Source organism: Zeugodacus cucurbitae, chromosome 4 (assembly GCF_028554725.1).
Source record: "Zeugodacus cucurbitae isolate PBARC_wt_2022May chromosome 4, idZeuCucr1.2, whole genome shotgun sequence".
Classification (NCBI taxonomy): domain Eukaryota; kingdom Metazoa; phylum Arthropoda; class Insecta; order Diptera; family Tephritidae; genus Zeugodacus; species Zeugodacus cucurbitae.
This window is the reverse complement of record NC_071669.1, coordinates 69,498,573-69,521,685: the sequence shown is the minus strand read 5'-3', so window position 1 is coordinate 69,521,685 and position 23,113 is coordinate 69,498,573. Positions and strand designations below refer to the sequence as shown.

Genomic DNA, 23,113 nt, shown 5'->3' with positions numbered 1-23,113 from the left:
TTGCGCCTGGAGTCTGCACTTGTAAATCGGTGCCGGTGATGGAGGTCGTGCGATGCATCTGAAACAGTCGAACCAATTTTTTTTTTAATTTTTATAAGTTTATTTTCTTTATGAACTAAAAAAAACCGAAGAAGTCATAAAATTCCAAATTTTTTCGAAGTTTGAAAAAAAAATCACTTTTTTAAGAAAAAAATTGACTTTAAGTTGCAAAACAAGTAGATTAAATAATACTTTTGTCCAATTTTTTTAGTTCAAATAGAAGATAATGTTAACTCTCATTTTGACGGATACTTGGATTGTCATATAGAGTACCAATGGGCCTGGCTGGACCCAAAAGCAAACCTAACATCATTTTGGAGAAACTTTAATTTTTTATTTCAAATAACATTTTAAAAACTCAAATAAAGTATTCACGAAAAGCAAGTAAAAAATTGAAAATAGAATTAAGTTTCTTTTATGCACTTAAAGCAACAAATGGCTACGTTGTCTTGATGAAATCCAAACTCAGATGAAAGAACTGCCCTATTCTTGTTTTTCTTCGAAGGACAGCCCCAAGCTTATTAGCCGCTTACATAAATTTAAAGTGGAAAATTTTGAATTGTGCGCCCAGAATTTGTGCCAGACCCATTAGTACTCAATATGACTTTTCGGTTGAAAACTATAATTTAAAAACTATTTATCAATTTTTATAAATATATATATGAACAAAATCATACTAAAATATATCATCTAGGATATCATGAAGTATTGAAACATAAACATGTGTACTAGTATATGAAATAGTGATTTAAAGTTCAAAAAAGGTCTGGCTGGACCCATCAGTACAAATGAGGGTTAATACTGAAGCTAGATCACTTTGGTTTTTTTCGATCGGACACATATTCTTTCTTTTCCCGGCACCGTTTTCTAACACTTGTGAAAATGAAAACTCGAGAAAACGCGCTTTAAAGGTCTGCCTGAGCATTCGCACCTGCTCGACGCTCGGCCACTAAAACTGCTCTAGCTTCGAAAATATGTCGAATTGGCCTCTGGAATTTTAAAGACATATTCTTGGATAGAGATTTTAAACAAAACAAAAAAATCGATTTTTTGAAGCCTTTAAAGCAGACTACTTCCTTAACAATTCAATTAAATGTATATATTCTATATAAATTCCCACTTTAGATATTAAATTGGATGGTGAAATTGAATTGTGCAAATTTAAGAAGCTCTAATAGTTTCATTTTCAAAAATGTTGTTTTGGCTTATTCGATTGTTTATACTTTCGAAAATATTCAGTAAAAGCGGCAATGTCGTCGTATCTTGAACAGTTTTTAAAAGGCCCGCTGGTATAAACCACTATATTTGAAACTTTAAATGCCTTTTTCTCGAAACTATATTTTTCAAAACTTTTCAAATCATAACACTATAAGAAATTGACCGATCGACTTCATATTGAAACTGAGTATTCTTGAATATATTTGCCATACAAATACCTATAATTTTGTTCGGGTAAAAATTGGCAAATTGGCATTAAACAAACGGCCATTTTTTTACCACAAACTACGATAATTGTTTCAGAACAGCGCCATTTTATTAATCTTTGATATTTCTTTCAAAAAATGGAGGTCATTTTATAACAAATATCTTCCACTTTAATAACCTTTTTGAATATTTTTTTTTCAGCTGTTAGGAATTTTTTTCACCTCCGAAGACAGCACATAAATTTTTAATTTTTATTTGTTTTTTAATGGTTTGTAAAAAAATATACCTTTTTATGTTCAAAAAACTTCAAAATATTCTAGCGAATACTTTTTCTTGAAAAATACGCGAAAATCGCCTAATATTTCATATATTACTTAAACTTAATATTTGCAGTAATGTAGTTATAATCCATACTAGGAATTTCAGCTATCGAATCTTAATTATATATAGCGATTATATTTCAATCATATATAATATGAATAACGAATTGCGAAAAATCTGACACAAAATAATTTCATTTTATTTTTTTTTTATTTATAACTTAATTAAGGGGTTACATGGGTTTCGTGGATTAAAAAAATTGATTTTTTGTTTTTTGGCTTATTAATTTCTACAACATCTCAAGAATATTGTCCTAAATTTCCAAGTCGACCTGAATAATAGTTTCGGAGGTACAGCCTTTGGAAGCTGTGCGCTCTAAGGTAGGTATTACTGTTACTCAAAACTTTAAACGCATTTTTCTCGGAACCGTGTTTCCAAAATTGGTTGTCAAATTTTCTCGAAAACTACTCAACCGATCCTGAAATTTTGCACAGGTTTCGAGATACAATTTACTCGTGCTTGAACGTAAGATTTCATTTTTTTTTTAATTACAACTATTTAAAAAAAATGTCAAGCAAATTTTACTGCAATTTTTATTTTTTTGGGAAAATGTCTGCCAAAATTCCAAATTTTACTTTTTATGTCTTTCCTTCGTTCAAGCACGAGTTTATGATCTTACCTTATTTTCTTTTTTTCTTTTTGGATGATCCTGTCAGGAGTTATGCTGACAACGCAAACGCACCTTTTTTCCGAGGGGTCGCCGTAAATGACGTCGCAATGGAGGAGTTTTAATTTTTTTGTTTTGAAAATTTCAGATATTATTCTTTAAATATGTATCTATAAGACAGGAAAAACTTTGAATTAAATAAACAATTTTTTACATAGAAAAAAAATATTGAAAATAGGCCATTTTTAACGCGACAAAACCCATGTAACCCCTTAAGTCAAAATAATAATTAGTTTTAATAGAGTTTTTATAAATCATATTTTTTTATCCCTACGCACTTCCTGCCAACTAAGGCACACCCTAATGCAGCTATGCACACATGCATTCAAATTAATTAGTAACCGCAACAACAACAACAAGTCATTTACGAGCAAATATTGAGGTTGTGGGCCAAGGCTGGCCAAGTGAAGCGAACATTTCAGCAAACGAGTTGTATATTTAGGTCTCGACTGGCTTAATCATGTCCGGGATCGCAATTGTTTTCATTTGGGACTGAGTTAAAATGAGTGATGGCGAAAATTTCGGTTGCAATTTTAATGGATTAATTAGTAATTTAATCGAGTAATTTAACTTGAGTCGTAAGTAAAAGTAACAAAAACTACATATAAGTACATGCATACGTCGTGAAAATAACGGTGAAAAAGAGAAAAAATAAATAAACATATTTTTTCTAATAATTTCGAAAAGCATTAAATACTTTTAAACGTTAATATTGAAGAACTCTCTCGCTCGCGCTCTTACGCTCTTCGCTTACAAGCATTGATTTATTAAGCAAAATGAAAAACCAAAAAGCAAAAAAAAAATTAAATGAGAAAATATTTTATTTAACTAACATTACAAAAAAAAAAAAATAAAGGGAAGGCCTCGATATTATCTTAAATAAAATTAATTTATATATAAGCATTAATTATATACATACATACTAACATAAGTAAATGCGTACGCAAACTCACAGCTTTAAACAAATTGTAAAACAAAATTAAAAATTAAAAATTAAAAAACAAAAAATCATAAAAATATTTTCTTCTACAAAAAATTCACATTCATATTCATATTTATAAATATTTAGTATTAAAAATAAATAAAAAAATATAAAATCAGGAAAATATTAATTTAAAAAATATTTGCTGCAGATAATAAAAAAATTAGCTTAAAACTTATCATAAAGAAAGACGCATTAAAAAATAAAAATAAAAAATAAAGCAAAAAAATACTTTCTCTAGCATTAAATGAACATAAAACTTAAAGCCTACTCGTATATATTAACTGCTAAGCTGAGCAAAAGCATTAAGCCTCACAAGAGATTCTCTTAGCAAAATAGGTACTAATACTTATTAACTACCGAAAGCAAAAAGCAAAACAAAATTAATTATAATATAATAATATGCAACAAAAACCAACACAAACAAACAGTGAAAGCATACGCGGTGATTTCCTTTTTTTACAATTATTCTATATATACATACATATATGTTATGCGCATTTGCATTTGCACATCTAAATTATGGAAAAACAAATTAATTAATTCAAAGAATATAAAAAATAACAAAAATTCGAAGAAACGAAAAGAGCCTAAAATAAATACAGTAAATTACTTGCGGCATAAAAGTGCAACATTTTTAAATGAAAATTATTAATTAACTATTGAAGTACCATATAATATTGTAATGCTACTAGAATTGAAACAATAAAAGGTGAGAAATCAAACAATAATAAATAAAGAAAAAAATAAAAAAAAAATCAACGCATTTAGAAGCCTAGCTGTGTGTTTTTCTATTCATTAAAGATGTCTGCTTTTTCAAAGAATGTCGAAAAAATTCTCTTACAGCTTATTTTTCCACAAAACTTTCGATGATATTGAGAAAGATGAGTTAATCAAGTTAATGAAGTTCTAACGAATACATGGTTTGATAAATAATCTCTCAGTACTTATAAGCGAGTGGCAAAAGAATACTCGCTAATCAGTGGCGAATCCACGGGGGGTTTTTGGTGTTAAAACACCCCCTAAACTCATAGAAAAATAAATGTTTGTTGATATGGGTTTGGAGTAAGGTTAATGATAAAAAAAAATCACATCAAATTATAAGCATTTATAATAAGTTACAAGATTTTTGTTGTTATTCATATAATTTGAACTTTATCTACATATGTACAAGCAGTATCGCTGAAGTTCAGTGATTAATTGAGGATTACACGGGATCTCACATTTCATGTTATATTTTCCTTGGTTTCTGAAAGAATTCTTCTAGTATTTCATCAACTGACAGATCAATCAATCCCTATGAGTATTCATTGATGCTAGATCATTAAGCCTATTTTGACCTGTCGTATTTCATAAATAGGTTTTAATTCTCTTTAAACTTGAAAAAACTTCTTTCCGGTGATGCTATTGAAACAGGCAATAACGCCAATATGCGTAAAATCTTGAAAACATTCCCAAAAGACGTTTTGTTCACTGCTTCTAAAGCTTCGAGAGCATTCCGAAAATGCTTGCCTGAAGTTCGCTGTTTCCACATTTTCACCTCCCCAAGAAAGTTTTGTTCTGAACAGTCGATCACTCTTTCATAAAAAGAAAATATTTTTCGAGTTTTTTTAGCGTCAAATTCGTACTTTGGGAAAAATACACAAAAAAAAGCAAAAAATGTATCCTATAATAACTGAATTTTCGCGATGGAACTGCTATATTAAAAATACGTTGAGTAATAAAAATTTTCGTAAAACTCCCCCAAAAAAATTTCTGGATCCGCCACTGTCGCTAATGCAAGTTATACAAACTCGGCTATTTTTACGTGTTCAGCGAGGTCGACTGCCAATCTATTATTGTAACCTGGAAAAATTAAAAGCTGGAAATCGTCAATAACAACAGCCGAAGTATCAATATCGATTTAGTTATATGTGACCTTGTCTACGGAAAGGGGGCTTAGGTGTCAAAAAATCAATTTTCACTTTTTAGTTGATTCGGATGGAAGAAACGAGTTGTTTATTTTTAACAGCTGTTTCCCAGAAAACTAGTTTTCGCACGTTTGCTCCCTTTTCGTAGACCAGGTCACATATTTTGTCTGAGATTATAGTCGAGGATTAATGTCTTGAGGATTAAGCTAAGTAATTGCCTTTGATAGTTCGGCTTTCTGGTTCACTTCTGTTAGTTTTTTTGTTGAGTCACACTTCTTCATTAGAGACTAGACCAGTTACTTGTATAGTCGTGGGCAGCAAAGCAACAAATTTAAAGTTTATTAACTTTCAGGTTCTTAGGTTCTACTTAGATCGTTTTAGAGACATAATGGATTCCAAATTCTGAAAATTAGTATTTGTAAAACACAATTTGGGGTCTCTATGTGACTGTTAATAGTAGTAAACAATAATTAAGGCTATAAAAACACAAGTAAGGAGGAACTAAGTTCGAACGTGACAAGGCTCAAATTAAGTGATTTATCTTCAAATTCGTGATTCGACGAAATTGTGGGGCCAAGTATGCGCAAGACTAGGAGAAGGTCTATACTCAAAACCCTGTATTCACGAAATTTTATTAAGATACAATTTGACCCATATATTCGGCATAAATCCACTAAAAATATGAAAGTCGGTGTATATATTATAAAAGAACTGAGGAAATTAGTGGACCCCTTGTACAATATTATAAGGGAAGATTCCCACTGAATTTCAATAGTATAGATGAAATGAGCGAATTTAGTATTTGTGAACAGTTTTAATCCGATTTCCTTCTTACTCAAGTTATCACCAACAAACGGACAGGCGGATGGGTGGACGGATGTATCGATGAGCGAATGAAAAGATAAACATATGGATTTCAACTCGTCTCGTCTAACTCCTTGAGTTTTAGGTGTTACAAACAACCGTTTGGTGAACAAAACTATAATACTCTGTGGAAGATTTTATGGGTTACTCAACAGGATTTCTTAACATTTGTTCTCATAAAGAATTCTCACACACCTCTAAGAAAATATCGTTCGTAATAATTAGAGACTTAATAATTATTTACCATTGTCTTGCATCAAGAAAATTAAGCGGATGTGATTGTAGGTTATAAAATAGCAATTAATTTTAAAGTAAAGGCCTCCACATTTAACACATTGACATAAATAAGTAGCTCACAAATTTGCATTTATAAAAAATTTAAAATGCGAAAAACGCCCCTGCGGTTTGACAAATGTCCGAGCATATATAAAGGAAGTTTTTGTCGAAATAGGATCAATCCTTCTTCGCGAAATTTTCAAACTCGATAAATTTTGAGAAAATTATTTTTTTTTTATAAAATGAGCTTCTGTGAAGAATTGTTTAACTGGAGTTTGGTGTTTATGAATCGCGCCGGCTACTTTGATCGGCATCGTCGCGCAAGTGTCTTACTCATACCACCAATATCTCTATGTGTTGCGGCATTTTATCGCACTTACATCCTTAGGAATGATTTCGATGAAGTTATTGTTAATTTGTTTAAAATATCCGGGGCTACTGTAACAACAATGCGTGCTTTTGTTGTGATGTACAAGTCACAGGCATTCTTGGACTTTTTCGTTTTTGTTGAGAAGTGGTACGAGGAGCAACAGGTCCGTTTTACAAAACAAAACATACGCCATTCATATTATATGTTACTTACTTTTCCACATTTTCAGCGCGACGGTGAGGAGGTGACATTAAGAAAAACACACGAATTTACGCAAAAAATTAGAAAGGCTGCAAAAACTCTTCTCATCGTCACCATGATTATTCTATCTTACATGGTCTTGATACAGTTACTAGCAACTGTTGGTATTGGATATCGAAGTAAATATGTTATTGTATCTTAGGGTGTTGCTCGAAAGCGATGAACGATGCAAGGGATTTATAAAACTATGAAAACTAAAACTACGCCACTGTTGAAAATAGTTAAGCCATATTGAACAGTGGTAAAAGTTCAATTACAGTTGAACTTCCATAACTCGAACTTCTATAAATCGAAGTTCTTTATAACTCGAACTCTTGAATTGGCAATATTCGCCAAAATTTATACAAATTACTTTAAGTAATTCAGAAGTCTCTCTAATTCGAAGTATTCTTTGTGAATTATGGTGTTTCGAGTTTGGAATGTTCAACTGTATTCAAAATTTAAAATTATATATCTTATAATTTGACCTTTGACCCTGTATGAACCTAAATCTTATCCAATCAGTATCAATATTAATTAGTTGAATGATTATGGAAATATCGATGTATCATTCGAGTTTCTAAGCCACTCTAATGTACGTATATATAAAATCTCAGTTAATATTTACTCTTTTTGCATTTAGAACTAATCGTTGACGTCGCATTCCCGGGTATCGATTTCTATATAAGCCCAAATTGGGAGATAATGTCCTTTCTGCAGTGTTTATATGTTGCGCCATTTACATTCGTTTCCTACGTCTCCTATTTATGTTTGACTTTAATAGCCATTTCGTTTGGCATTTTCTTGATGAAAGATCTGCAATTCAAACTGGAAAATATGAACGATATGACCGATCTAGAAGCTTTAAATTGTATTAAGAAGTGTGTTAAAGCTCATGTTATGATTATAAAGTAAGTGTATTTACTTGTCTTACAAAGTACATCTGTTGCAACTGTAATGCTATCAATTCATTTAGATATCACAATCACCTGGAAGCATTATTTTCGGTTGGAAGTTTTGCCGATGTGTGCATTTTCGGCATCATTCCTTGTGTCATAATCGTGCTTTCAACAATGGTGAGAGCAAACCGTTTCGAAAACCATAATTTACTGGATATACATAGAATTTTTGATTTATTTAATATAAACCACACTTGCAGGATCACGATATTTCAATGTTGATTGCAGATATTCAGATGGCTGCTATGGTTATGACTTCGACATTTATCTTCTTTTGGGTTGCCAATAATTTCGTTATCGAGGTGATCTCGGATTATTCGATTGTATTATTTATTAAAATATATAACGTTATCTTTATATTTAACAGAGTGAAAATATAGCTAACGCCGCCTATAACTGCAATTGGGTAGATCGTAACAAGGAATTTCGGAAATACATCCCACTAATTATCGGTAACAGTCAGAAGCAATTGCAGGTTTGTAATGCAACTATTCATTTATTTATGATTTTGATTTATTTTTACCGTAAAGTCTAAATGGTTTATATATATTTCAACTTTTAAGCTCACTGCTGGCGGCATAAAACCGATTAATATGGAGTTTTTCCTGACCATAGTGCGCTGCACTTACTCACTCTTCACCGTTCTATTCACAATGAAGACAGGAGGAGACTCTTAAAGTCGAATAAGTAGAAATGGAAGCAAAAAGTTCAAATAGTAGGAGGGAATGTAATACAAGACAAGATCGAAAACATGCTAGTAACACAACTTAGATTAATATTAGTAGTAGTAGTAGATGCAATATTGTGTAGTTGGATTATTAAAATATATTAAATAAAAATTAAAATGTTACTTGCGGAATTAAAGAGATTATAATATTGTTTGTATAGTAATCCATTGAGAAACCTATATGAAGCATATGCTGTGTGTCAGTTGGTTGGTATTGGTCGAAATTGGACCATTGCCACACCTATAAAATGGTGTTAACCGAAAAAGTGTAAAGTGCTATACCTCAGCCATAAAACTATAAATTTAGTACAGAAGATCACATTAGGCAGCAATGTATATAATTTTTTTTAAAGATGTATTCTGGTCTAGACGCATGAATTTTAGGAATTTTTTTAACTAAGATAAAAAAAATGAAAAACATTTTTACTATCCATTTTTTATGTTTTTTATTGACATTTTAATAATATAAAAAAATATTGCAAGAAAAAAAAACAAAATTCGTCCAGATGCGGGCCGGTGGAGTGGGGGCTTCAAAAAAAACGATGTGTCTTGGTTGATGTTTCAATTCAAAAATTTCATTTTCAAAAAAAAAAAAAATGGCGTCGACTTGAAAAAAAACAATTTTTTTGACCCGATTTTTTCGACCTTTTCGAATTTTTTATTTAATACTTCAAATCAAAATTTTTGGAAATTCAAGGCAGACACGATAGTGCATTGTATAAAGAAGATATATACCAAATTTAAAAGGAATCAGTTCAGTAGAACTTGAGATATCATGTCAACCACCTCAAAAAAAAAATAGTTTCGAGAAAAACGCGTTTAAAGTTTAGGATATCGCTCGGCCGGCTCGGACGCCACGTCACAAAATCGGCTGTATCTCCGAAAATAAATCGAATTTTGAAAAATCCTCCAAGGTCATATTTTTGAAAGTCTAAATTTTCAAAATATGCAAAAAAATAGATTTTTTCAAAATTCTAGACCAGAATACCCCCTTAAGAAAGTAGCCATGGCACCTCACTTAAAAATGTTTTCCTGCCAAAGAGTTGCAGTTGTAGACGGCGTTTAGCTATGTCTTCACTCTGGTAAATATAAAAACAATGTTAAATCACATGTGTAAATAATCCCGTTTTACCTCGTAACGGAAAATATCTGCAATCAATGGAGACATATCGTGGTCCTGCAAGTGGAAATATTCAAATATAGTCTCAAAGGACCTTTAAGTCAAACTTGATTGTGATTGTGATTGTGTTGTTACTCACCATAACACTGCCGGATCGTGGTGGTACCTAAAACACAAATTCAAATTTTTTTCAAATGTTAAAATAGTATTAAATGAACCCGTTTTAAACTTTCACGTAAATTCGTGTGTACTCTTCAATTCCATTTCATCACAGTCGTACTGAAACTGCAGTAAATATGTTACATAAGTAATTAATAAAAATAAAAATAGATATCCTTGTAAAAACATACCTGTAATTCCTGGTACCATTTATTAGCACTAACGAAAATTCCATGGAAGTCATTCCTAATGATGTACATAAGTGCGATAAAATCCAGTAAGACATGGAACTATTGTGCTTCATTAAAGCCAAGCTCTAGTTAAATAGTTCTTCATAGAAGCACATCATATTATGTGAATTTAAAGTACTCTAAATTTACTGAGTTTGAAAATTTAGATTTCAATTGAACCTACCTCAACTGTAGCTTCCTTTATATATCTGCGGACTTTCGCCAAATCACTGAGGCGTATTTTTCACATTTTAAATATTTTATAAGTGCAAATTTGCGAGCTATTTATGTGAATGTGTTAAACACGAAGACCTTCGATATAAAATTAATTGCTATTTTACAACCTACAATCACATTCCATTAATTTCTTGATATAAGACAATAGTAAATAATTATTAGGAACCATAATTTCTAAAAAGTGTGAGAGCATCCCTTATGCTGGAAATCTTTTCTTAGTTGTAATTATAGGGTACCAGTTATTAACGGTCACAGTAAAATTCGATTTGTGCTTTCCAATCTAGACGCTGGTGGAAAAGAATTCGATAACAATAGAAACTAATAGAAGCGATCCAGAAAATTAAACCGTATCTATTAGTTTTTTTTTGTAGAGTTAAGAAACGTTTTTTCCAGCAGAGCCTAGAGTAACTATTGATACGTTATTGAGAGGCGGTAGTGGGACAAAAGAATTTCAATGTGACCGATAATATGTAGTTGGTCCCGTATAATTAAAACTAAGAAAAGATTTCCAGCATAAGGGGTTCTCGCATATGGACTTAATAATTATTTACTAGAAATCTATTCGGATGTGATTGTAGGTTATGAAAAAGCAATTAATTTTATAGTGTATCCAATAATACCAATACCTCGCAAATTAGCATGTAATTAATGCGAAAACACGCCCCTGAGCTTTGGTAAAAATCGGCGCTTATATAAGGGAAGCTCCTGTCAGAGTTACCGCAATCGGTGATGGCTAAATTCGCAAACTCAGTAAATTTAAAGTACATTAATTTTGCTTTATAAAATGCGCTTCTGTGAGGAATTGTTTAACTGGAGCTTCACATTTATGAAGCGCGTCGGCTACTTTGATCAGCATCGTCGTGCATTGCTTTTGCTCATAGCACCAATATCTTTATGTCTTAGCGCATTTTATCGCACTTACGTGATTCGGAATGATTTCGATGAAGTTATTGTTAATTTATTTAAAATATCCTCTGCCACTGTAACAACAATTCGTGCTTTTGTTGTAATGCATAAGGCGCAAGCATTCATGGACTTTTTCGTTAGTGTAGATAAGTGGTTCCAAGAGTTGCAGGTATGTTAGCAAGCATACTATTACTATATAATAATTATATAATTTACTATATTTTCAGTGCGATAGTGATGAAATGACTTTGAAGAGAACACACGAATTTGTACGGAAGGTTAATAAAGCTTCAAAAGCTCTTCTAATTATCACGACAATTATTCTATCTTACATTATCTTGGTTCAGTTACTAGTAACTGTTGGTATTGGATATCGAAGTAAATATGTACATGTATAATATAGTAGGAACCTTTACCCCATCTCTTCAATCTTAATATTCTGGAACCATCCGATCTAATATATACAAATCTACATTAATCATTTTTATGCATTTAGAACTAATCGTTGATGTCGCGTTCCCGGGTATTAATTTATATGAAAGTCCATATTGGGAGATTGTGTCCATTCTGGAATGTTTAGTCATTGCACCATTTACATTCTTTTCATACGTTTCCTATTTACTATTGACTTTAATAGCCATTTCGTTTGGCATTTTCTTGATGAAAGATCTGCAATGCAAATTTGAAAGTATGAACGATATGACCGAACAGGAAGCATTAAAGTGTATTAAGCAATGTGTTAAAGATCATGTTTTGATTTTAAAGTAAGTGTATTCTATTGTAAATAACTAAAAACTCCAAGGTTATTAATTAATAGTTTTTAGGTATCACCACGATCTGGAAGTGTTATTTTCGGTTGGAAGTTTTGCAGATGTTTCATTTTTCGGCTTAATTCCTTGTGTCATAATCGTGTTTGTAACAATGGCGAGTAGCAACCGTAGCATAATCCATAATTTACTGATATGTTAGTCAGGATTATAAAGTTATGAAATTTAAATTGAAGGTCAACTTTATTTTAACCCGACTTTATTTGAACTCAAAGTACTATTTATGACACGGTGATTTTCAATATCGAAATACATAAAACAACTTTTTATTTATGTCACTTTGAATTTATTAACATAATTGTTAAATTCACTTTACACACATATCCTCCACTTGCAGGACCACGATATGTCTCTGTTGATCGTAGATATTCAGCTGTCTGTTATGGTGATGATTTCGACATTTATCATTTTTTGGGTAGCCAATATTCTCTGTTACGAGGTGAGACGGGTTCATTTTCCACATTTGAATTATATGTGCTTTTCGATATCAGTGTGTTTATTATAACTCACAACTTTATATTAATATTTAACAGAGTGAAAACATTGCTAATGCTGCCTATAACTGCAATTGTGTCGATCGTAACAAGGAATTCCGTAAATTCCGTTATCGGCAACAGTCAGAAGCCATTGCAGGTTTGAAGAGAAAATTATTAAAATCTTGAATGTTTTGCATTCCTTTACCATAACGTATACATTTTTTTCATTTATATTGTTTAAGCTCACTGCTGGCGGTCTTAAACCTATAATTATGGAGTTTTTTCTGACCATGCTGCGTTGCCCTTACTCACTCTTCACCGTCCTATTTACAATGAAGACGGAAGGAGATTCTTAAAAATAACAAATTCAAATATTTCACAACATTGTCGGAAATAAAACAATACCAAAGTGAATAAAACCTAGCAAAGTTATTCAAATAACTATTATATAGATGTCATATTATAATATGTATTAAACAAACAATAAATACGCATTCACATATTTTTTAATAAAACAATATTGTTTAATATTGCTAGTGCTGTTTTTGTTGTTATATCCTCCGCCGGATATACATCTGTGAAAATACATACCCACACATACATATGTATGCAAGCAAGTAAAATTTGCATATTGCATACTCCTATCACACTAATTATATAATTTGGTTCCTCATTTGTTGCTTTTAGTTAGTTTGGAACATTGCTATATTAAATTAAATTATCAGAAATATAAAAATGTCAGCTGTTTTACTAAAATGTTTTCTGTTTGAAGGAAGTGAATTCTTATAAGAATTAAGAATAACAAGCAATCAGCTGTTCGTATAAGTCGACATGAATTCGCCTTGTTACTGGTTTTACAACAAAAAATACACTAACAACTCTTTTAGGGCAAATTAAAACAACTTGTTGCATACAAAAGCAGCGCCTAATATTAATAATATTTTGAAATAGATGCATATATATATTTTTAAATAGAATTGAACCATTAGAAAATAGCGTAATTAATTATTTTAAACACAATTCCATTTCTACCAAAAGTGCCAACACCAGCGAACACATTTTGACATTTGCTTATTGCCACCTCGTGGTGAGTTTGTAGTTGAATGCAATTCTTGATTTTTCTCTTCATTCCATTTGTGTTTGTCGGTTCTATGGTTGTGTTTTTAATTCCGGTGAAAAACTTATAAATTTTAGTGTTGTGTTGTAAACAAATATAAGCAAATGTTTAAACAAGTTTTGTTTAAATGAGTGCAACAACAATTTTGTGAAAAGTGTCGCATAATGGAAAATAAAAAGGATATTTACAATCTATGGGTGCAGTATACGACCAAGGCGAGTAGAGAATGTTCAAATGCAAATAAGAATTGCTAGAAGTATAACTATTCTAATTGGAAAGTGAAAATGCGTACAAGTGTCACCTGTAATTGTGCCACACCGCCAAGCCGTATCGCCAAAACCCGTAAATTATTGATGGGCGTGTTTGAAGCATTAATCATCAATTTTTCAGAGATTGTTGTCCTATTTCGAATAGGGGATTTTTCTATACAATTCGTCTTATCGCATTGCGTATATGTAATGTGAGCAGTGAACAGTGAAAAAATAAAATGAAATTCTACACAACTCTAATAAACCAGAATATTTGCTTTATAATACGAAGATAAACAGAAATGGATATACACATTGTTTCTGTTTGTTTTTTTTTCTGTAGGATTATGTAACATTGCGGATATTACCTAGATAAACATGATTTACATACTGATAACAAAAACCACCTAACCACCCCACTTAGCAAAATGTTGCGGATCAAATTGCATTACAATAAAACCGACACAGCCCACCCACAAAATAAATAAACGCTTGCTGTTGCTCTCAGTGATTTTGCAGGCATTTGCTCATTTAATGCCAAAATTGCGCTCATTGTACTAATGGCTCTCTGTTTCTTCTTCTCTTTTATTTTTCCATTTTCCGGCGGTTGCTATTGTTTTGGCACAAAAACAGAATGATGAATCTTATTTTCGTGAATTTATCGAACGTTTTGTGAGCATTTGGAAGAGTCAATTACCGGTGGATTTTGAACGTGATGATCTACCGCTGTGGCACGAGGTGCGTCCAGATAGTGGTCCACATCTCGGCCGCTTGCCAGATGAGTTGCTGCCAGCAATCGGAAAATTTATCATAATTGCACGCGATAGCAGTGAAAATGTTTGTGATAAAACATTGTAATGTGATAAGTGCACAAAATTAATGTTTCATGTTGTTTACTATCTTTCAGGGTACACTTGACGATGAACAGATACGTCAGATTGCTGTACTGGTAGATTGCTTGGTGATTGTTTGTCGACATTTTGATAATATTTTGGCAATTATAAAATATGAATATAAATCGAATTTAATTGCAATTTTGGCCAACACATTCAAAGAGGTAAATTAATTGAGGCATTTTTAGCACATTACACAGTGGGCCTATTAAAATGAATTTCATCATTAATGGTTTTTGAAATGCATAATTTCCTTTACCAGAGCTAACATATTGGTGTTTACCATTATTTTCTTTAATCATAAAGCAATAAAAGACACCTTGCTTTTATTGATAAGCATGGGTAATAACAAGTTCAATTAGAATTCAATAGCCGTGAAAGATAAGCAATATAATTGTTATAACAACAACAACACAAAGAACATGTAACTTCTATGATATATGAATAAAAAAAGATTAATTGAAATAAAAAAATAACAAAAAACAGGAAAAGAAAACCAAACCATATTAAGACCAATATCAGTAAATTGTTAACTTATGAAATTCTTAAAATGACTAATGCTTATAACTTTGTAAAAAGTATTATTTTAAAATTTTAAACATGAATACAAAGAATACATCTTTAATTAAATTATTTAAATATTTCATTTCATTAAAAAATTTTAAATTTTCTTGTGAACATAATTACATATACATTTCCCTTTATTCTTCTAGTGCATGACCCACCAGCAGGTATCTCCCGAAGTAGTGCATCTATTTCGCAGTTTTTCGCAATTCCTGGAAGTTATGTATGATCCGTATTTGACTTGGCGTAGCTTCTTACGCGGCGTCTATGCAGATTTTCATAAAATACCTTATAAACCGCACACAGTGCATGTGGAAATTGTGCCCTTTATTTATGGTGAGTGTTATACATATATACTTTTCATAAAAGATAATTAAAAAAATTATATTTTTTCAGATTGCTTCCAGCGGGAAGAGCTTACCAAATTTCCTTCGATTGGGGAATGTCTGGTGAATGCTTTGGGTGCTGTTATATGTGGATCTCAGGTAGTTTGATATGTTGCGGAACATATTTTACGCCCATAAAATATGAAAATGTGCTTCATTTATTATTATAAAATATTAATGCACATAAATGTATGTATGTATGTGTATGCGTGTATATCTTGAAACCTTAATGCTTTTGAAATACGTATATATTTTTAAATTATTTTGCAATATGCATAAAGATTAGTCCTTAGCAGGCGCAATTTTAAATTTCAGTGTGTTGCAAAACTGTTTAATGTTTAGTTAGACCCTACATCAATATTTGTCTTTATGCATATTCCTTTTAATCGCTTCGGTTCTTTACTGTCACCTAACATTCTATTACTATTTTAATTTTATAATTTATTCAACCTAACCTCAAACCTATATACATTGTAAATGTTACATTTTCCTTATATCCCTTATTTCATTTATTTAATTTTATTGTGATGTGCTTTTGTTGCAACTTAACTACTTGAATTACCAAAACATTTGTACTCGTACTTTAAAAAACGAAAGCAAATTCTGTACAAACACACTTGCAGAAATCGCTAACAACTCTGACAACTAAAAGTACAGCAAATTGTGGTGAAGGGCAAGAAATCTGTGATAATTTGGTGAGTGGTTAAACCAGCGTAATTAAATGTCATTTAATATGTAAATGTATTTTCGAATATTTTTTTTGTTTGTTTTCTAATTGCTAAATACTGTTATCGCTTATAATGTTTCTCTGTATTTTATTTGGTGTTTTGTGCTAAAACAGTGCTAAAACGTAATTATTGTTGTTTCTAAATTTTATTAAAATTATTTTTAATGGTTGTAGAGAGCAAAGCTGGTTTGAGAGCTGGTTTGCTTTTAATATTCCAAATTAAAAAATATATATTTTTTAAATAAAAGTTTTACATTCGAAAGGAAAGTAAAAATATCTAAACACATAAAAAAAAAATTAATCCCGTTTTTCTCTCAAATTAATATTTATTAAATTTAAATGTTTATTTAATGATTTTAAACTGTTATTTTAAATTTGTTATTTATGTTTATTGCTATAAACGTAAACAATGGATAAAAAAATATATATTTTTGCTACGAAAATAAATTATAAAAATGTTAACAATTTCTAACAATGTCCTTTCCCATCGACACACACACAGCGTAATGGCATGCGCGCCATTTGCCCCGCAACCGTTTCAGTCATTATGAAAATTATTTCACAGTGGGAAAGTGCCAGTGAACTGCGTGCAGTTGCGCTGAAATGCTGTGCTCTTATGATTGTTGTATTACAAAAATCTAGTCCTGAAGAAGTAAGTAACAGCACAAAAATCAATTTAGATTTAGCAAAATTGAAATAATTTCTTTTTCTTTCTACCTACTTTAGCGCCAAATAGACTTAGTTACGCTAATTCAGCTTTACTGTGATGCTCTGCAAACGCTATTAACCACTGATCACTTTCTCAACGGCAATAGCGTAGCGTTTGAAATCGCTAGTGATGATGAAGCCAGCGATGCGATTGTAGATGTGAATGCGCTGGCGGCGACCGTCGAGAATGTCTGTCTCTTCCTCGCCGATGTGGTGAAGGCGCATATTATCTGTGAAGCGATTAGCGAGACGGCGCTTGTGGATGCGCTAATAAGCATTCCAAAGCAAATAAAGGTATGCCACTAAATTAAATTAAATAATAATAAACCGTTATTAATTGTAAAATTCTGCACTCCCATAGGGTTGGAATATGAACTATGCGCCAGTGTTGTGCGCTACCACTAAAGCATTAGCGGTGATTACACGCAATTCGCCCAGTATTGCGGAACACTTGCGTGTGTACGATAAAATAGAGAAATTCTTCAAGAGCTTAAAAGCTTTGGCAGTGCCTAACGATACGCTCTTGGACGCCTGCTTCAATATGGCCTATAATGAGCACAGCCATTTGCTTGTGCTACCAGAAGTTGTCATCAAACTGATTGAGTGGTTGCCCGAGATGAACGAGCGCGAACAGATTTACTTAAGCAATGTGATACTGCGCGGCTGCACCACCAATTATGCAACGTAAGTAACAAATATCTTATTAATATTAAATTTTTTAATTAAAAAATGTTTTTTTTTTTAACTTTTAGTAAATCCGTTGCTTGCGACAATCGCACCATTAAAGCTGTCTGCGAGTGCTTGCATCAGTACGAGCAGCTCGCTGAAAGTTGCATACAAAATTTCATCAAACTCATTGAGGAGTTGAGCAAAATTAGCATCATTCCGATTGAATTGAAGCGCATATTTAGTTTGTTGCGTGAGGAGAGCGGTTTTCCACAATCCAAACAATTGCTACAAACGTTGATTGTCTGCTCGCTGCAGAGTCTCAACAACAGCAATGTCTGCGCGCAGTTTTTCACCATTAGCGCCCCGAATGAGGGCATTGTGGTGCCCGATATCAAGAATTGGTCCATGTCGGGCTCTTACGGTTTCATATTTCACATGCTCGTGCGGCTGCAAGAAAATGTGGATGTGAGTAGTAGTAAGAAAGGCGGCAAAGCTGCTGATGCTGCGAACGCAAAGGATACTGATCGGCCAAATTGTCGACGCATGTTGCTGAAGTAAGTATTTTACGCTTTTGTATCCATATAAAATTCCCTAAACATTAACTTTTATACGCTTACAGCTTGCGCACTGCGAGTCACACCGGTTTTGAGGTGTTCATACAGAATAGCGGCAATTTGGTTGTGGCGGCGTTGACGCGTCGCGAATATCTCACATCAGTGGTGCATACGAAAACATTGCTGGACGGACAATGGCATTATGTTACCGTCGCGATTACGCCGCCCAAGCGTCCATTTTCTTACAGTCAAATCAATGTTTACATTGACTTCATGCAGAAGCTGAGCGCGACGCTCAAAGTGCAGGCAATAAATGAGGTGAATTTGTTTACATTTTGGCTCTTCATTGTTTTCTGGTAAATATTAACATTATTCTGCGCTCGAATTTCAGCCTTTCAACTTCTGCTCAATCGGTTCAGCAGCGTTGCCATTGCGTGGTCATCAGCTCGAACATCATGCAGCCAACGCTACTGGCTCAGCTTTCCCGCGTTCATCATCACAAGAGTCGGGAAGTTCTTATAAGGGTGTGCTGCCCAGCCTGCTTGAGCGCACACTCTCAACCAATGTGAGTAGTAACCTGGTTATCAAGTAGCAAGTATTTACTCAAATATAATAATAATATTACTGTTAATTAAATATTTATTTATTTATACACACTTCTCTCGCGCGCAGGTTTCCAATTACTTCACACTACCGCTGCGCACACAAAGCTCATTCGATCCGAATGTGAAAAACTTTCCCATCGGCATGCAAGACACTGTGTTCGGCGAGCAAACGTGTCTGCGCGGTCAAGTGGGTGCTGTACTCTTGGCAGAGCCCACCACAAATATCAAGACCATATTCGATGCGGGAGCACATTTCCCCTCGATATTCTCGCAAGACAATGATTTGCTCGAGCTAACAACGCGTTTTGTATTCTGCTATGCACCCGGTGGTTATTGGAGCGAAAGCTGTCAAGATCTCATACCGGGCGGTCGTTTTCCATCGCAAGTCCAGGCACATCACTGCTCCATCGTAAAGATACAGGACACAATCAATAGTATTGGCGGCGTACAGGCGATTTTGCCGATTTTACATCGCCTCACAAAGCAGCAAGATGACTTTTCACTCTCCAGCGGCGATGGCAATGATTCACTGGGCAGCGGTGAGCAGCTGCGCACACCAACCGCAGAGGAATTCTCCGATTGGGAAATGCTATCATCAAATTCTTACACAGGTGTGTATCATGCATCACTTTATACTCGATCTCTTCTAATAATACACCAAATACTTACAGAATGGAAAATGATACAATTCCCCGTCGCCAGTTTCATCTGCTTTCTGCGCTACCTCACGCATGGCCACGAGAACAACCAGGAGAATATGCTGAATAGTGAGTGCCTGCAAATGGTGGGCGCCATGCTGCAAAAGTGCTCGCCCAGCATTTTCGATGTGAATGCGCTGATGGCCACGCATCTCTTCATAGAGTCGCTGCAGGGGCAGAAGGCGGAGAGTGGCAATGCGCAAGGCAATTCGGCGCTGCTGGAGGTGCTGTACACGGACATCGCATTCAACTTTCACATTTGGGCGCGCATGAACTTCCAAATCACGCTCGGCCATGTGCAGTACCTCAGCGCCATGATTAAGAACGATCGCAAGTACTATCGCAAGAAATTCGGCATACAGTTCTTCTTGGATGTGGTGCGCGATCACTATAGTGCGCCGGACAGCATTACGCCCGAGGATGCGAAGACACTGCGCGCCACGCTCTATGCCATTGTGCGGTTTTATCTGCAGAAAGATGTTAATATCAAAGAGATTTCCACGATGATTGCTTTCCTGGCTTCGGTGCGGCAGGAGAATGTGCTCATCGAGTTTCTGGAGATGTTGACCTTCCACATCAAGGGCAAAAATTGCAAAGATCAAATGATACTGCTGCTGCACGAACCACAAACGGCAAATTTGCTGTATAATTATTTTGTGGATAAGAGTTACAGCACCGAGGTGCAAGAGGCGGCTATAAGGGTACATAACCTCAAATTACTATTTGCTCTTTCAATTACTTACTTTCTTTCCTTTCCTTTACACAGTTCATTAATTGCTTGCTGAGCACTTCGCGTGTGAATCAGAAATACAAGCAAATATTGCGCCTGCATGACAACGCCAGCGATAGCTCACTCTTTCCCGGCTTCTTCTCCTACACCATACCAATGACGCTCAGCTCCACCATACTCTTCCATCTGGTGGACGAAATGTTGAGCACTGATGCGGATTACGCGGGCATTATCTTCCTCGTGCATCACATCAGCGCCTGCGAATTGCCCATTAAGTTGGAGATTGCCAAGCGTCTACTGCAGACCACATTTGTCAAGCATAACTCACCGCAAGCCATAGCCAAGCAATCGGGTTGGCAGGAATCCATTGCCCGTCTGCTAATACACAAACCAATTACGAATGTAAAACCCGATGAGGAGAAGCGCAAGAGTTTTGGCATTAGTTTGGATGTCCTGCTGGAGGATAATAATGACTTTGCGAATCAGTCAGACTTGATTAGTTTCTGCGAACAGCAAGTAGAATTGGATCAGTTAGCCAAAGAGCATGATGATGAGCAAACCGATGGCGGCCTGATATTGAACGAGATACAAGCGAGCGTTACGGAGGCTGCCAACGTCATTGAGAGTGAAATTAAAGGTAAAGCTTAGTAAGTCCGAATATGACTTCTAAAATTAGACTTAGACTTAACCTCTAAAATTTCTTTGGAACTTTTGGGTGATCTTATACATTATACTGAATGCCATTATTGCTATTTTGACAATTAATTGTCTTACAGAATTGGCCGAATCTGTTTCGGGTGCTGTTGTGGAAAATGTTTCGTCGGTTTTCTCAGTAATACGTCAAACTACACACGATATACAAGACACATTTGAGTCATTGACTTTGGGTGGCTCTACTGAGGCCGAGACAACGGTAAGAAAATAACTGTAAATATATACACGCTTTTTTAACCTATTTTTTTACTTTATTTAGAGCCTTTCGCGTCAACGCACGGAGTCGATAAGCTCGGATAGTTCGACGCAATCGCCAAAGCGAGTTTTAAAAAAGACCGACTCGGAGGTAAGTACTGCTTAAGCTGCTCTATGCAACAAATATTTAACCGACTCCCCTTTTATTTATAGAGCAAAACCACCGGCTTTGAATTTCCACCCGATGCCGATGTGGATAGCGAAGAGCAGCTTGTGTACCTGGTATCCAATATATTATTCACCGTTTTCTGGCGTGGCGTGGGCAATGATCATCCGCAGTGTTGGAAGGAACGTGGACAAGTGCTCGGCTGCATAAATTTATTGGCGCTGAATAATGATTTAGTTACATCTCATCTCTCTTTGCGTCTGCGTATATTGGAAATGGCGGTGCAGGCATCGCTTTTCGATCTATCCGAGAATGGCAATCAGACGCTAATAAACCAAGAGGTTTGCCATTAATTATGATAATTCTGTAATGACATTCTTCTCTTATGAGTATTCTTTTTTTAACATTAGAACGCCTCACAAATTCTACGCATGGTCTATGACCTGGTCGTGCTTGGTTCGAATGAGGATGAATCGAAGAAATGTTCCACGAAGCTTTTAGACGGTGTTTTAGCACTCTTAGATGCTTTGATGATATTCCAACAGGGTTCCTCCGATGATTGGTCGGATATGATACGTTTGTGTTTGGGTTTGCTACTGAAATGTTCATATCATCCCAATCCAGGTGTGGTTGCTATGGCAACGGCGAAATTGCATGCTATTCTACAGAGTCGTCACACAGAAGATCCCAGTGAATTGGCGTATTTGTTGTTCAGCATTAATCGCGCTTTGGATAATGCTATTGAAGGTTGGTATTCTCTATTTTATAGTTTTTGGTTACAACGGCTCACTTGAATAATCGACAATTTAAACATTAAACTGATTGAAGTTTAATTGACACTTGTGTTGTAAACTGAGTGATTCTATCTTCTTTTAAAGTTTAGCCAGAATATTGATTTGAGTATCAGGCTTCGCTCTCTCCATTTCTTCTTTATAACATTTGTCGCTTTCTTTCTTTCCAGTTGGTAATCCCGAAGAATATTCTTTTCTTATGCCGGTTATGAAAGCTTTGCTGGAAAAATGCCGTAAAGTTTTCAATTTGGATATAAACTTACCTGACTTACCGCCTACCTCATCGGGACCTGTGTTCTTCAACGATTTCCAAATGTATAGCACAAGCAAAAAGTGGCGAAATTTCATCGAACGCATCGTAAGTACATTTCCATAGTAAAACACGTTTACAATTCCTATTACAACATTTATTATTTTATAATAAGTCGCTTTATAAATAGATAAAAGATATACAAATGTCTTCTATTTAAATCTTCGCTTCAAAATAAACCGTTAGCAAGGTTTCTAGATACAACTGAGAGTTATAATCTTATTTACGAGCAGAATACTCTTC

The 23,113-nt window shown here is 34.1% G+C and overlaps 2 protein-coding genes and 1 pseudogene across 3 annotated transcripts in view; all 3 read left to right on the top strand.

Moving 5' to 3' along the window:
* Positions 1-4,860: 4,860 nt before the first annotated feature.
* On the top strand, positions 4,861-8,871 carry LOC105214995 (odorant receptor Or2-like). The gene is made up of 7 exons (XM_011188726.3): positions 4,861-7,077; positions 7,144-7,294; positions 7,798-8,065; positions 8,131-8,230; positions 8,314-8,415; positions 8,481-8,588; positions 8,677-8,871. The coding sequence occupies exons 1-7, from the start codon at positions 6,787-6,789 to the stop codon at positions 8,788-8,790; spliced, it is 1,134 nt and encodes a 377-aa protein (XP_011187028.3). The 5' UTR covers positions 4,861-6,786; the 3' UTR covers positions 8,791-8,871.
* A 2,399-nt stretch (positions 8,872-11,270) lies between these two features.
* LOC114804259 (odorant receptor 30a-like) lies at positions 11,271-13,244 on the top strand (annotated as a pseudogene).
* Positions 13,245-13,918: 674 nt separating this feature from the next.
* Positions 13,919-23,113, top strand: part of LOC105213602 (neurobeachin-like protein 1) — a 77,677-nt gene continuing 68,482 nt past the window's right edge. Inside the window, exons 1-20 of one of the 2 annotated variants that reach the window (XM_011186541.3) lie at positions 13,919-14,127; positions 14,794-14,997; positions 15,068-15,217; positions 15,767-15,953; positions 16,014-16,102; positions 16,627-16,698; positions 17,233-17,382; positions 17,457-17,732; positions 17,800-18,122; positions 18,191-18,661; positions 18,727-18,979; positions 19,053-19,226; positions 19,334-19,877; positions 19,938-20,665; positions 20,731-21,331; positions 21,471-21,607; positions 21,668-21,754; positions 21,817-22,110; positions 22,180-22,516; positions 22,731-22,918. In XM_011186541.3, coding sequence (XP_011184843.2) covers positions 14,077-14,127; positions 14,794-14,997; positions 15,068-15,217; positions 15,767-15,953; positions 16,014-16,102; positions 16,627-16,698; positions 17,233-17,382; positions 17,457-17,732; positions 17,800-18,122; positions 18,191-18,661; positions 18,727-18,979; positions 19,053-19,226; positions 19,334-19,877; positions 19,938-20,665; positions 20,731-21,331; positions 21,471-21,607; positions 21,668-21,754; positions 21,817-22,110; positions 22,180-22,516; positions 22,731-22,918 — 5,316 coding nt within the window. In that variant the 5' untranslated portion in view covers positions 13,919-14,076. The remainder of the gene's footprint in view (positions 14,128-14,793; positions 14,998-15,067; positions 15,218-15,766; positions 15,954-16,013; positions 16,103-16,626; positions 16,699-17,232; positions 17,383-17,456; positions 17,733-17,799; positions 18,123-18,190; positions 18,662-18,726; positions 18,980-19,052; positions 19,227-19,333; positions 19,878-19,937; positions 20,666-20,730; positions 21,332-21,470; positions 21,608-21,667; positions 21,755-21,816; positions 22,111-22,179; positions 22,517-22,730; positions 22,919-23,113) is intronic. The other variant, XM_011186550.3, reaches the window with a different exon arrangement.